The sequence below is a fragment of the Muscardinus avellanarius genome (assembly GCF_963383645.1).
Source record: "Muscardinus avellanarius genome assembly, chromosome: 7".
NCBI classification, from domain to species: Eukaryota; Metazoa; Chordata; class Mammalia; order Rodentia; family Gliridae; genus Muscardinus; species Muscardinus avellanarius.
The window spans coordinates 51,506,897-51,521,377 of record NC_137793.1 but is presented as its reverse complement, the minus strand read 5'-3'; the positions used below and the strand labels follow the sequence as shown (position 1 = coordinate 51,521,377).

The window sequence follows — 14,481 nt, the reverse complement described above, 5'->3', positions numbered from 1 at the left end:
CCCATTCTCTGGGTCATCTGATCATTTTCTTAGATACATAAGCTTTTGAATTTTATGTCATCACAGTTATTGATTCTTGGTTTTATTTCCTGAGCTTTGGAGATCTTCCTGAGGAACTCTCTATCTGCCTATACGTTGGCAAGTTAGTCTAATTTTCTTCTAGTAATTGTACAGTTTCTGCTCTAATTTATAGGTCTTTATATATTTTGAGTTGACAGTTGTGAAGAATTAGAAAGAATTAATTTTCTTCTATTACAAATGGGTATTCTGTTTTCCCAGAACAATATTTTGAAAAGGCTGTCTTTTCTCCAAGATATATATATATATATATATATATATATATATATATATATATATATATATATATATTACTTCTTTGTAAAAAAATAAACTGGCTATAACTATATAGATATTTTTCTCTGCCTTCTGTTCTATTTCACTGACCTGTATAGTCTGTTTTGGTGGCAATATCATGCTGGGTTTCTTTTTTATAGTTTTGGGGTTTAATTTGAAATTAGAGATATTGTAATTGATTAAAACAGCACAATTTATTATAGCCAAATTATGAAACCAACCCAGGTGTTCATAAATGAATGAATGCATCACAAAATTATGGAATATACACAAAATAGAATTCTATTCATCAATAAAGAACAGAATTATGTCTTTTTCAGGAAAGTGAGTAGACCTAGAGAACATACTCAGTAGACCTAGAGAATCTAACTCCAGTAGAGTTATGAAGATTTTGAGGAGAAGTTAGGGAATAGGAAGAATTAATGAAGGAAACACTTTCATTGACATCATATACGTAGGTGAGTATAGCAATACCAATCTCAGTATCCTGTTTGAGGAAGGAGGATTTAGGGAGAGAGCCAGGGTAAGCCTATCAATTGCTACATTTATATATGTCACTATAACTATGAAGTGCATTATGATGTGAGACTATATTGGACCAATAAAAGTTTTAAAATTGTTAAAGTAGAATAAAAAAATGCTTACTTGTTTCTTTGAAAGCTACATCTGATTTCTTTGTAGATGAAAATAATACATTTCTTATGTATTTTAAAATTTTGTTAAATATATTTAGTTACTTAAACATTTAAACGTTTTGACCAGGCGTGGTGGTGCATGCTTGTAATCCCAGCATTTGGGAGGCTGAGACTGGAGGATCGCAGTTCGCGGACAGCCTCAGCCACTTAGTGAGGCCCTCTGCAACTCAGTGAGACCAGTTTCAAAATAAAGAATAAAAAATATGGCAGGAGGTGTAGCTCGGAGGTCGAATGCCCCTGGGTTCCATCCTCAGACCTGAAAAAAAAAAAAAAAAAACATTTAAACGTTTTTAATTTAACATGGGCTTACTTTAAAACAATAATAAAGCAAACAAAGTTATTTTAAGGTCACGAGGCTTTTTAGAGATGTTTAATATCCTTTGGGTATATCTATCTACTGAGGATATATATGCTTTAGAAACAACTTCAATTCATGCATTAGATAAAGTGACAATCTATAACATCAAAATTCAATGTTCATAATATATATTTCACTTAAATTTTTTTAAGTAGAATGGTTTAGTTAATCCTAAAGAAATATGTAGTTTTGTGACCAAACCTTTTAATAAAAATTAAAACTAACAGTATTGAGAAAGGGAATAGTTCAAATAAGGTTATGTCCATACAATGTTTCACTACCAATCTCATGAGCATGTATAGATAGGGAGAAAAAGAAGAGGGGATGGTATATGAAGAAAAATACACCAAGCAATGTGTCCATGTAGGTTTTATCATTTTGAATCTTATCATGATGTAATAAGCAACATTGTACCAATAAAAGTATTTTAAAAAGAGAGCTGGGCATGGTGGTGGATGCTTGTGATCCCAGCATTTGGGAGGCTGACTCAGGAGGATCACAGTTCATGGACAGCCTCAGCTACTTAGTTATGCCGTTTGCAACTCAGTGAGACCCTGTTTCAAATAAAGAATAAAAAATAGGACTGGGGGTGTAGCTCAAAAAACGAATACCCCTGGGTTCCAACCTCAGTACTGCAAAATAAAAATAAATTAAAAATAGTGTGTTTTAAACTTAAAAAATTAATTTTGTTAAAATAGTATTTAAGGCATACATTTCTGATAAGGGTGATATGTTTGTATAAAATATATATGCACTTCAAGAACTATCTTTTTTATAAATCTTCACATCTTGATTATCTACTTATTTAGTGTTTCTTGTTTATTAACCTTGAACTTCTTGTTTCTTTAGTTTTCATTACAAAAATATGTACAAGTTTAGAGATATAAAAATCTTGATTCTGTCAATGCTAATGTTTTATTGCTTTTAATAATCAAGTTGTTCTTATTCTTCAAGAAATTTCTATGTCAAGTAAGGCTATAATTAAATTCAACTTTAGCTTTTTGTAGTATATTTTTCAAAGAAGTTTTAAAACTTGTTTAGTTTGTTTACAACTGTTTTACACAAGATACACCTCTTAATCTTGACTCTTGGCATAGACTTCCATTAAACTATTCATGTCAGCAATAGAACTATTAAAACAAAGACCATAATTTGTTTTTACTTGTGTTTTTAATCAATATTCTCTCTGCTAGTTTAATAGGAAGCGAGCCCAAAGCACAGCTACAATTACAAGATGTGTATAGAATACTTTTACTATTTAAAAAAACATTAAAAATATAAAGCCAAAAGTCAAGGCAAGCTAGTTTATTAGCATTTGTGTACAGTCATTCCTTTTAAATTTTCACTATTAATCTAAGTAGGAAAAATTGGTACTGGAAGCAATTCTTTTTCTTTTACTAATATAATTTCATAAAATTATTATATTTGAGCAGGAGCCCTTATTTTTCCATCCTTTCATGCTGATTTTACTGTCTTCTATAAAGTTTGAAAAATTATTTTTCCATAAACCCAACAAATAACAAAGGACTCTGGTGTAACTTTAAATTTGTTGTAGATTTTAAAACATCTTGCTTATTCCTTTTTCTCTGCAGGCACTCCATCTGTACAGTGTATATTGAAGTGCTTCCTCCAAATAATCAAAGCCCACCCCGCTTCCCGCAGCTGATGTATAGCTTGGAAATCAGTGAAGCCATGAGGATTGGTGCTGTTTTACTGAATTTACAGGTAGGCTTCCATGAAATCTATCTATCTATCATCTATCTATCTATCTATCTATCTATCCATCCATCCATGCACACATATATGATCACAAACGTATTTCTAAAGTGAGTCTTATTAGTAATGAATTCATATTTGTACACATTTTTGGGAGGCAGTTTGCATATCTGCCTTATTCTAATGCATGAAAAACCCATCTGAGAAAAAAGCAAGAGTAATATGGATGGAGAGTATCCACAGCTAATTTATTCTATTGACTACAACTATTGAAGAACTAACATTTGGCCGGCAGCAATTAGCTGCAATCATTGCAGGAGATAATAAAAGAATTAGAAACATGCACTTGAATATTTTGTAATATTCAACCCAAAGAAGCTGCAGCTGACTATTATTTTCTGTCTTGGGTGCCTATGCCCAGCTGGATTTATTTTTGCTGCAACGTTGTATAGGGAAATAACATTTGACTGAAAGGCTGATGATAATCAGCATTCTCATTCTGAAGACTCTTACCTTATTCTATGGTCATGTGTCAGTCTTAAAATTGCTGGGCCTCGGTTTATTCATGTAGATGAGAAAGGCAGGATTAGCTCCTATTTCTATTTTCATCTCTAGATTCATGTACATGTATGCTACTTGCAAGATGATACTGAGTTTTCACTACCTGTATATTCCTGATCAAAGTACATTTGACCAGTTAAACTGTATCTTCAACAAAATATGCTGCTTCAAATTGTGCTTCATATTGTGCCAGTAACTGTCCTTGCTGCTGCAGTCACAAGAACCACAGCATGACATATTATTTTATTATGAATGCTCAGAGCACAGTTCCTCTTCTATTTCCATTCTGTTGCATGGGAATAGAAGCAGTTGCTGGTCTGAGAATTCAGGAAGTTGGCTTTTCAGCTTAGGAGAGCTTTTAATGGAATGAACCCAAGAAAATCTTAGCATTCATTTAGTAGGTGATAAGCTGCATCTTGCTCAAATCCATTTGAACACTGACACCTTATCGATCAATTCCTGATTGAGATCATATAATAAGTAAAGATTATTTCATGGAACTTTTGCATTAAAAGTGATGTAAAAATAATGAAACACACCAATGTCATGTTCCAGATGTAGACAGTGAATGTCATGGCTTCAAATCTTTTGACTAGATTTTCTCCTTTCTGAAACAAAGCCCAATCCATCAAATCTCATTAATTATCTATTCCAGACATGATGGTACAGTCTTGTAATCTCAGAATTTGGGAAGCTGAGACAGAAAGATTGGGGTTTACAGACAGCCTCAACTAATTAGTGAGGCCCTTTACAAATCAGTGAGACCCTGTTGCAAAATAAAGCATAAAAAATAGGGCTGGGGGTGTAGATTGGTGGTAGAATGCCCTCGGGTTCAATCCCTAGTACCTAAAAAAAAAAAAAAAAAAAAAAAAACCTTACCTATGCCTGCCAAAATTAGAAAGATTAGTAATAAGAAAATTTGGCATATTTCAGTGGAAAAATATTAAAATACCATTTCTTCAATAGGAAAAAGTCCCTAGTCAAACTATTTTAGTACTACAGAGCAGGAAAACTAAATACTAAGAAATATATATTTTCCAGCATGGGGGAGCATGCCAGCAAATCGAGTACTTGATAAACTGAGATAGCACGATCACAGGTTTGTTTTGTTTTGTTTTGTTTTTGCAGTAATGGGGATGGAACCCAGGGACATTGTACCTCCAAGCTACACCCCCAGCCCTATTTTTTAGTCTTTTTTTTTTAAACAAAGTTTCACTGAAATGTGAAGGGCCTCACTAAGTAGCTAAAGGTGTCTGAGAATTGTGATCCTCCAGTCTCTACCTTGTGAATTGGGATTAAAAGCATGCTCCACAACACCCGGCAACAATCACAGGTTTGAGACCAGCCTCACTAAGTTAGGGAGACATTCAGCAACTTATTGAGCCTCTTTTAAATAAAAAATAAAAAGAACTGGAAGTATAGCTCAAGGTAAAATGCCTTTGGGTTCAAAATGCCACAATAAAATGAAATAAATTAAAATATGGATTTAATAAAATTATAAGAATTCATTTCTTTTTGTGTGTGTGTGGGTCTGGGGATGGAACCCAAGGGTATTCAACCTCTGAACTACACCCCTGACCTAATTTTTTTTTTTATTCTTTACTTTTGAAACAGGGTCTCACTAAGTTGTGGAGGGCCTCACTAAGTAGCTGAGGCTGTTTGCAGTATCTGGTCTTAGCCTCTTGAATGCTGGGATTATAAGCATGAGCCACCATGCCTGGCAAGAATTAATTTCTTAAAATTTACAAGAACTCATTTATTGAAAAAAAACAAAGGAAAAAAATGAAAACAGAATAAATCATAGATTTGCAAGATTCTTCTCAAGAAAGAACATGCTTTACATTTAAATCTTTCTCAGTTATGTCCCTTTATATAATTTCTATGAGGTAAGACATAATTTTGCTCACAAAGTGGCCCAGGTTCTTTTTCAAATAGCCCCAGAACGATAGAAACCATATTAGAGGAGAATAATGCTAGCTGTGAGTTAAAGATGAAAAGAAGTTGGCCTTTTCATATCAGATTTCTCAGACACAAAGGCTGAAAAATACTTACAATGACATTTCTATTCACCCTTTGTGCTGGTAGAAGCAAAAGAAAGGCTTTCTGTTGCCCTGGAAGTACTTATTAGAAAGAGCGAGGTTGACACCACCAAGGTATTTTTTTAAGCCAACCATCATTCACTTTTGTTCATGATCAGCTGAGATTGAATTTAAACTAGTGACCTAAAAGTTGAAAAGATTACATCAAATTACTCTTCCAAAGGCTTCTAATAGAAGCTGTCTGCAGCTTCTCTGTCCTCATCCTTTACAACCTGTGGCCCGACTTGGTAGGGCTGAAAGACATAGGTCAAGACAGGGAATCTATAAGATAGCAGCAAACCAGCTTAAAGATAACCTGTTTTACTTTAGAGATCAAAATGAGTTCCTTTCCAAAGGCAGTCCTCATTTCTCCTCCTCCTCTTTCCACTTTTCATTGTGTTCTTTTCCTTTCATTTCATATAAAAGTTGTTTAAGAAGCTGGGATTTTTCTCATATTAAAACTATTTTGATGGTTGCTGCATTGATGGCATTTAGTAAAGAAAAATATTACTCAAAATTCTGCACTCTCAGATCTGTCCTGCTGAGCAGGATTAGTGTTAGTTAGATTAGTTTAATTGTTTCTTCCTGAGACGATCTGATCTAACTCAAAAGCATGATTTCATATACTTCTGACCTTCCAGGGAAACCTGTTGTAGTGATGTGCTTGAAGTCAAATAGCACAGGACCATGAGAACTTGCTCTGCACGTCTCTTCCCAACTTTCAGCTTGACATTTACCATAGTGAGCATATGTATGTCCTAGAAATTGGTAAATTAAATAAATTAGTGCCTTCCACTCTTGAGCTGGGCGAGCATTTCCCAGAACATTCTGGATGTGGAGCTAATTTTCTTGAGTATTTTAAGTCAATAACATGGTGTGTTGACTCCCTCTTTTCCTCTCTGAAACGTTCACTATTTTCATCACAATAAAGACAAGGCAATGCTATGAAATGGTACTATGTTATATTTCTATATATTTCTATATATACTATGTTATATTTCAACACACATATACTATTTCAACACAAATATACTACGTTATATTTCCCTCTTTGCCTCTCTGAAATGTTCACTATTTTCATCACAAGAAAGACAAGGCAATGCTATAAAATGGTACTATGTTATATTCTATATATTTCTATATATACTATGTTATATTTCAACACACATATTTCTTTTTTTCTAACAAAAACATAATTTTCTTTCAAATTATCTCTATATACAAATCATAATTTCATTGATTGACTCCAAAACTATTATCTTAATCCTCTTTTCTTAGACATAAAATTTCCCTGTATCATCATCATCATCATCATCATCATCATCATCATCCATCTTCATCACAATCAATCCTTATCCTAAAAAAAAATAAGTTAATTATTATGGTGATGCTTAATATTGAATCATAGTGTTTCTTATTTTAAATTATTTACTTGTTGTTTCAGTAAGGATAGCTAGCTTATATTATAAATACATGCCAAATATCAACATCTTGGCGATTTACAACTAAAAATATATTTATAACACTGCAAATCCATTGTATATCAGCTTCAGTTCTGTTTTTACCTCCCTTCAATGATGGCACTTCTTACATCTAGGAAAATGTTCTAATAGCAAACAATTATAAATTATAAATTAAAGTTTTCAGCTTGGCATGGCAGTTCTCATTTGTAATCCCAATGTTTGGGAGGCTCAGACTGGAGGATTGCAGGTTCAAAGTTAGGCTCAGCAATTTAGTGAGACCCTATTTCAAAATAAAAAACAAAATAGGTTTGAGGGTGTAGCTCAAAAGTAGAACACTGCTGGGTTCTGTCACCTGCACCAAAGTAAATAAATAAGCAAATAAATAAATAAGACATAATTATCTGATTTATTAAAGTTTCATAAATCATTTTTCTTTTTAAATTTTTTATTGGTGCATTGTATTCATACATTATAATGAAATAAAAACACTTGTGTAGAGATACATGCACACATCTTCCAGTTATCCCCTACCCAAAACCCACCCCTTTTCCTCCCCATCCCTCCTTCCCATGCTTGGCTTAGTGGTTGACATCTATATGTTTGTTTAAGTACATCATATGCTTTAGAGAGTTTCCTTCTTCCTCCCTCCAGTCCCCTAAGTTAGGTTGCGTTATTTGCTCCTCTATAGGATCTCCTTTTTCACCTAGAGTTCCTCCTATGACCACTTTCTCCTTAGCTTTCATATATTAAGGTAAGCATCTGATTTCTTATTTTTTGTGACTGACTAATCTCGCTTAGTATAATGCCCCCTAGTTCCATCCATTTCCCTGAAAATGATGTAATTGTGGTTTTTTTATGGCTGAGTAAAATTCCATTGTGGACATATCCCACAGTTTTGTAATCCATTCACAGAGTTTTCAATGGGCTTTCTTAATTCAAATTATCCACCATAAAATGTCTTGACAATTTTTTATTTTTTTGCATGTCTGGGGATGGAACACAGGGACCTTCAACATCTGAGCTACACCCTCTGCCCTATTTTTTATTCTTTATTTTGAAACAGAGTCTCACTAAGTTGCAGAGGGTCTTGCTAAGTAGCTGAGTCTGTCAGCGAACCACAATCCTGTGGTCTCAGCCTCCTGAATACTGGGATTACAAGCGTGTGTAACCACGCCCGGTTGACCATTATTTCTTTTTATTTCAAAATTTTCACCTGGGTTGTGATATATTACCAAATGCAATCCACCTTAACATGTTAAAAAATAATTATTTCCCTTCAACATATATAAAAATTGTCATTTCATTTGGTCATAACTTTGGCCCTAATAAACAGATGTTATCTTTGTTATCTGGCAATGGGGAAACTGAGAAAGAAACAGCAGTATAAAAGCCATCCTAAGACCATATTTCAAAAAAAATTAAAAATAGGACCTATTATGTAGCTTTGTGGTAGAATGCACTGTGTTCAATCTTGAGTGCCACGATAAATAAATAAATAAATAAATAAATAATAAATAATAAAGCAAACAAGCCTTCTTAGAAATTAATGATTATAAAAATATCTTTCTATTTCTAGGGCTTGGTATTACTTTTTTTTATATAAATCAAAATTAGGCTTCATTCAACCATGTTAAAGAAGAATCTTACATCAATTAGACAGCCAAGCACAGAAAGAGAAGGTGCATATGTTTCCTCTAATATGCCCAAACTAGGAAACACAGAGGATACCAGTGGAACTCCAGATAATGAAGGGGAAATATCAGCAAAGTCTGAATGGAAAGATAGAAGAGGAGGAAAGCTGATCTTGATTAATGAGGGTCTACATCTGAATATGTGTAAAATTATGAATATGACATGGTTAACCTGGACAACCATTGGTGGGAGGGGGGAAGGGAAAACGGGGGCGGGGGGAGAGGGCACCAAATATAGTTTAAATGTATACTATTTATGTTCAATAAAAAAAATTGTTAAAAGAAAAAAAAGAAAATAAAAGAAAAATCAGAAGCAAAATTAGCTACACTGTTTAACAAATATTTGATAAAATAAAGGAGACTAATGTACCTTATTATGTAGAAAAAGAAAAATTTTAAAAGCTTAGGAAATCAGAGAAAAGTTGTCTTTGGGGTAAAGAAGAAAAGATTAAATAAGATAACATGTAATCTGCATAGTGATTGAAATGAAAATGTGATTAATTAATGGTAATTATTTTTGTTTTGATTTTCCAAAGAAAAAAATATTATGCTTGTTTTTATTAATTAATATAATATTTAGGATATTAGACGTGAATAAAAATTACTAGACACAAAATGATGGATAATAGAGTGAAATATATGGGGAAGGGATCCATTCCAGAAAATATCTTCATGATTTCTAGATTTTCAACTAAGAAATGATCTCTTGCAATTGAGAGAACAAAATAACACTTTGGAATCCCAAGAGGCAGATAGATAAGAAATCAATATCATTATTGATAGTATCAATCAACATCTAATTTTAATTGACTGCTACTATTAGTCAGGAGCTACACTAACCACTTGAAACTTCCTCATCTTCTGCTGGGTGTGGTGGTGCACACTTGTAATCCCCATGCTTGGGAGGCAGAGACAGGAGGATAGCACAGGTTTGAAGCCAGCCATGTGCACTGGCTTAGGAGACCCTGTTTCCATAAAAAAAAAAAAAAAAAAAAAAAAAAAAAAAAAAACTTCCTCATCTTCAATATTTCCACAGAGAAACAAAACAACTTTTCTATTGTCAAGTAGAAACCAATTGCATAAATCAGATTCCAAGGCAAGCTGTCTAACCCTGGAGTCGTCCACTAATCACTGTTTTATGCTTCTTTTCCTAATGAATGAGATCTACTCAGTCCCTTCAGCTTAGCTCACACTGGTAGCGATCCTTTCAGTAGTAGAGCAGATGTACCTAGGTAGTTAGTCATTATTTTTCTTTCTAATATCTACTTTAGTATTCTTGATTTTCATATCTTGTGATTGCTTTCTGATTCATTACAATAATTAATTTTTCCCTGTGTCCATTTGACACAGGGGAAAATTAATTTAGACACTACTTACAATTCTTATTCTCTCAGTCAACTAATGGCTTGATAGTTTGATCCCTTTCCCATTCTTGACTTCTCTTTCCTGAAAACTTCAATATTAGGTAAAATAACTCAGAGTCAAAACTGTGTGACACAGACCAAGGAGTTTGATGTTATCACCTTGGTTTATCTAAAAAGCAAAACATGCATTACTTGGGTATGACTGTCAGATGATTTATTAGTTTTCAATGTGTGTTTTTTCTTCATCTTTATCTATTGTTCTCATGTTCTAAATAATTTCAAAAAGCTGTGGAATTTAACCTCTGTGCCTTAAGGAATTATTATTTTTAATCCTGAAGAAAATTTCTTGCTGCCTTGATCTCAATACAAAATAGATTTTTTTTTCCAGAAAATTTTGAATTAAATGCTAGCTATCGTAAAGCATGCCCCTCTACATTTCTGGGTCCTGTCAGAGGTGCTAATTTGTTTTTTTTTTTACATCTTTGAAGTGTTCTATAAATTTCAGGGCTTCTTTCAACTTTTTTTCCTTGGCTTTTTTATGAATTTCTGCCCTAAAGATGATACAGGAGCTTATGATTCATGAATGTTTTATAGCTGGCACAGACACAGTGTACATAAATCACAGGCTGGTACCACAGAATTTAAAATGTCATTTATATTATGTAAATCACTTTATATATTTTATTTGGAGGTTTTCTCTTCCATAATCAAAGCAGATTTTGTTTGAGCATGCTTTTTTTTATCATGTCACTTTATAGATAAATGTAGTACTGAGAGATGTCCATTTCCCCTTTACTAATATAATGTATAATTTATCCTATTTTGTATGATTTATTCATTTTCCCCTGATTTTGATAAAGGGTAGGGAGTCTCATTAATTTTTCTGTTTTCAGTTTGCCTGGTGAAATGTTCATTTTCTAATATTTTCTTGCATTAGATTTCAGCTACTTCTTTTACTGTTAATATTGTCTCAGAAGAATAATATCATCATGTGTGTAGAGGAAGCAGTTCACATACATTAAGCACTGATATTTGTTGCATAATTCCAAAACATAACATGTTTTGAATGAAAGAAAAATGGAAGAATAAATTTATGGGAGGAATGAGTGAATAGGTAGATGATTAGAGAGAGAGGAGAGAGAAAAGAAGGGCAGAAAGGAGGGAGATTGTCTCAAAATGACAATCATCTGCTCCATGCAAAAATTTAATCATATTCATAGTGAAAATTATTTCTTTTTTAAAACGAATGTTCTTCCAGGCGTTGAGGTGCATGCTTGTAATCCCAGCATTTGGGAGGCTGAGACAGGAGGACTGTAGTTCACGGACAGTCTTAGCTATTTAGTGAATCCCTTTGCAACTCAGTGAGACCCTGTTTCAAAATAAAGAATAAAAAATAGGAATGGCAGTGTGCCTAGGAGGTAGAATGCCCCTGAGTTCCATCCCTAGTACAGAAAGAAAGAAAGAAGGAAAGAAAGAAAGAAAGAAAGAAAGAAAGAAAGAAAGAAAGAAAGAAAGAAAGGAAGAAAGAAAGAAAGAAGAACGAAAGTTCTGAAATATTCATGTTTGAAAAAAAATTTAATCCATATTGACACTATGGGATGTATATTAACTAAGAATAATTTTTATTTCTAGGCACATAAAGCTGTCAACAACAGTGATGAAAACATATTTCGTGTATTTTCTATTTAGATATCCATCTCCTCTTCCCAAAGAACAGCTTAGCTCTGTATAAGTCTTCCATAATAATCATGTGCTCATAGATATAAAAGTCAGTGAAGTGGAAGAGAGATCAGGGAAAGGAGAATTCTAGAATTGGTACATTTAAAATAACTATTTCCTTAATAGTTTTTTTCTGGACCCCACCTTACTAAACTAGGAAATAAACATGATAAAAATATGTAAGATTTTGCCCTCGAAGAGATTCAGGCTATAAGTTAAATGCTCACTTTTAGTGGAGTTGGGCTTAACTTCTTTTTCTGATTTACACTTCAACAAGAAGTGGGGAGGATACATAAGAATTACATGCAAATTTATCTTAGAGTAGGGCGTGGTGGTGCACACTTGTAATCCCAGCATCAGGGAGGCTGAGACCAGAGGATCACAGTTCGCAGACAGTCTCAGCTATTCAGTGAGACCCTGTTTCAAAATAAAGAATAAAACTTAGGGCAGGGGTTGTAGCTTGGAGGTTCAATGCCCATGGGTTCCATTCCCAGACCTGCAAAAAAAAAATAGTTACCTTATTTTTTACTCAAATGGAATGATACAGTAGCTTTAAAAAGTTGATGAGGTCTAAACTGAGAGTGATCACCTTAAACATGTAATCCTAGTATTTGGTAGGAGGAAATGGGAAGACGGCAGGTTTAAAGCCAGCCTCAGCAACTTTTAGTGGGGCTCTCAGGAACTTAATGAGACCTCATTACAAAATAAAAATAATAAATCTTTCTGGGGGTGTAGTTTAGAGATAGAATGCTCCTAGTTTCAATCCTCATCAGCAAAAAAAAAAAAAAGAGGTCTAGAAGTCAAGACCTTTTTGAAAATAACTAAGACATTAAACTGAATTAATATCAAGTAATATTTTCTGATATCACTGAGCATTGAGCAGAGGTCTTACAGCTGGTCAGACAGCTTTGCATAAATGATAGCTTGGTGGTTTATACTGGGCTCAGGGGCAGAAATTGGAGAGATTTTAGCATCTCTCTTACTCCATGTTTCCATAACTTGAGTAAAGACTTTTATAGCTTCACACCCTTATTTCTACCAGTCTCTATATTTGTGTCCTGAATGGGTTCTGATCAATAGGCAAAAATGAAGCCACTCTCACACAATCAAGATTACAAGATAATTTAATATGAGAAAATAGGCAAAACACAAGAAATGTTCACTTCAGTGTATGAAACCAGCAATATTAAGGCAACACATCCTGGCAAATTTTTCTGTATCCAAGTTGGTGTTAGCAATATCAATTAAAAGCACAAAATAATTTGATACCATGAAGGAAAACTATATACAGCACCAGATCAGGAAGGACTGTTACCTACATAGCAGAGCTGAGAAATTCCATCAGCAACCTTCCTGCAGCCCTAGTCAGAAAGAAGTTTAGGGCAGTGCATCCACTCCACAGGTGGGACCTCCAAGAGGTGCCTTGGGTCCTTTTCCCTTTTATGGTGAGAACTTCCATGTGAACTCACTAGGGTGAGCCTTTTGGTAGTTTAGTCAGAGACCAAATACCCTAATAAACCACATTTTTATAGCCCTCTAAAGTCTATTATGCAAAGTATTACATCCTCCTTATTCCTGAGAAACAAGCTAAGAATAATGAGGTGAGATGATTAAGAGAAGGGGGAAAAACGTTTAGAGGGAGACTCACAGTCATAGAACCTACAACCTATATAGCATGTTTTGCTTTTACTTCTGTAAAAAAGAGTTAGCACTACATGTACCTATCTAAACATCACCATCAGATGTTTAGATAGGCAATGCATTGTAATCCCAGTAGCTGGGAGGCTGACATAATCACAGATTCAAGAACAGCCTCAGCAATAGGAAGACTCTCACCAACCTAGGAAGAAACTTGTTTCAAAATAAAGACAAAATAAAGCTGGGGAATATAGCTTGGAGACAGAATGCCCCTGGGTTCAATTCCCAGTACTACACACGCGCGCGCGCGCACAAACACACACACACACACACACACACACACACTTCATTTGCAAACTAGATCAGTGTTTCTCAAAACTTCTGTGATGAAGGGTAAATTTAATTGAATCATTAGAAAAATGAGATAAAAAGGAAAAATTTAAGCCAGGCATAATGGCACATGCCTGTTTAAGACTAGCCTCACCAATTTAGAGACATTTTTAGCAATCTAGCAAGATCCTGTTTCAAAACAAAACAAAAATAAAATAGAGCTGTACATATACCTGGAAGGGAGAAAGCCCCTGAATTCAAACCTCAGTACCACTAAATACATACATACATACATACATACATACATACATACATATAAAAGAAAGCCCTTTTTGGCTTTTAAAATCAACAGATACAAAAGTTAATATCAATCATTTTATACAATCTTCTAAAATGATTTATATCGTTAACCTCATCATCTTTTCTAATAATCACTTTACAGAATGGCACCAGTCTAGTGAACTCCTATAGAAGTCAGGACTGGCAACCTAATTTGAAGGAGATATATATATAT

General features: G+C 33.9%; 1 protein-coding gene across 6 annotated transcripts in view; it reads left to right on the top strand.

Moving 5' to 3' along the window:
• PCDH15 (protocadherin related 15) overlaps positions 1–14,481 on the top strand; it is a gene marked incomplete at both ends in the record, with an annotated part of 813,688 nt that overhangs the window by 449,168 nt on the left and 350,039 nt on the right. For all 6 annotated transcript variants that reach the window (XM_080699048.1, XM_080699046.1, XM_080699047.1 and 3 more), the window contains one exon: positions 3,000–3,132. In XM_080699048.1, the coding sequence (XP_080555174.1) occupies positions 3,000–3,132 (133 nt within the window). The remainder of the gene's footprint in view (positions 1–2,999; positions 3,133–14,481) is intronic.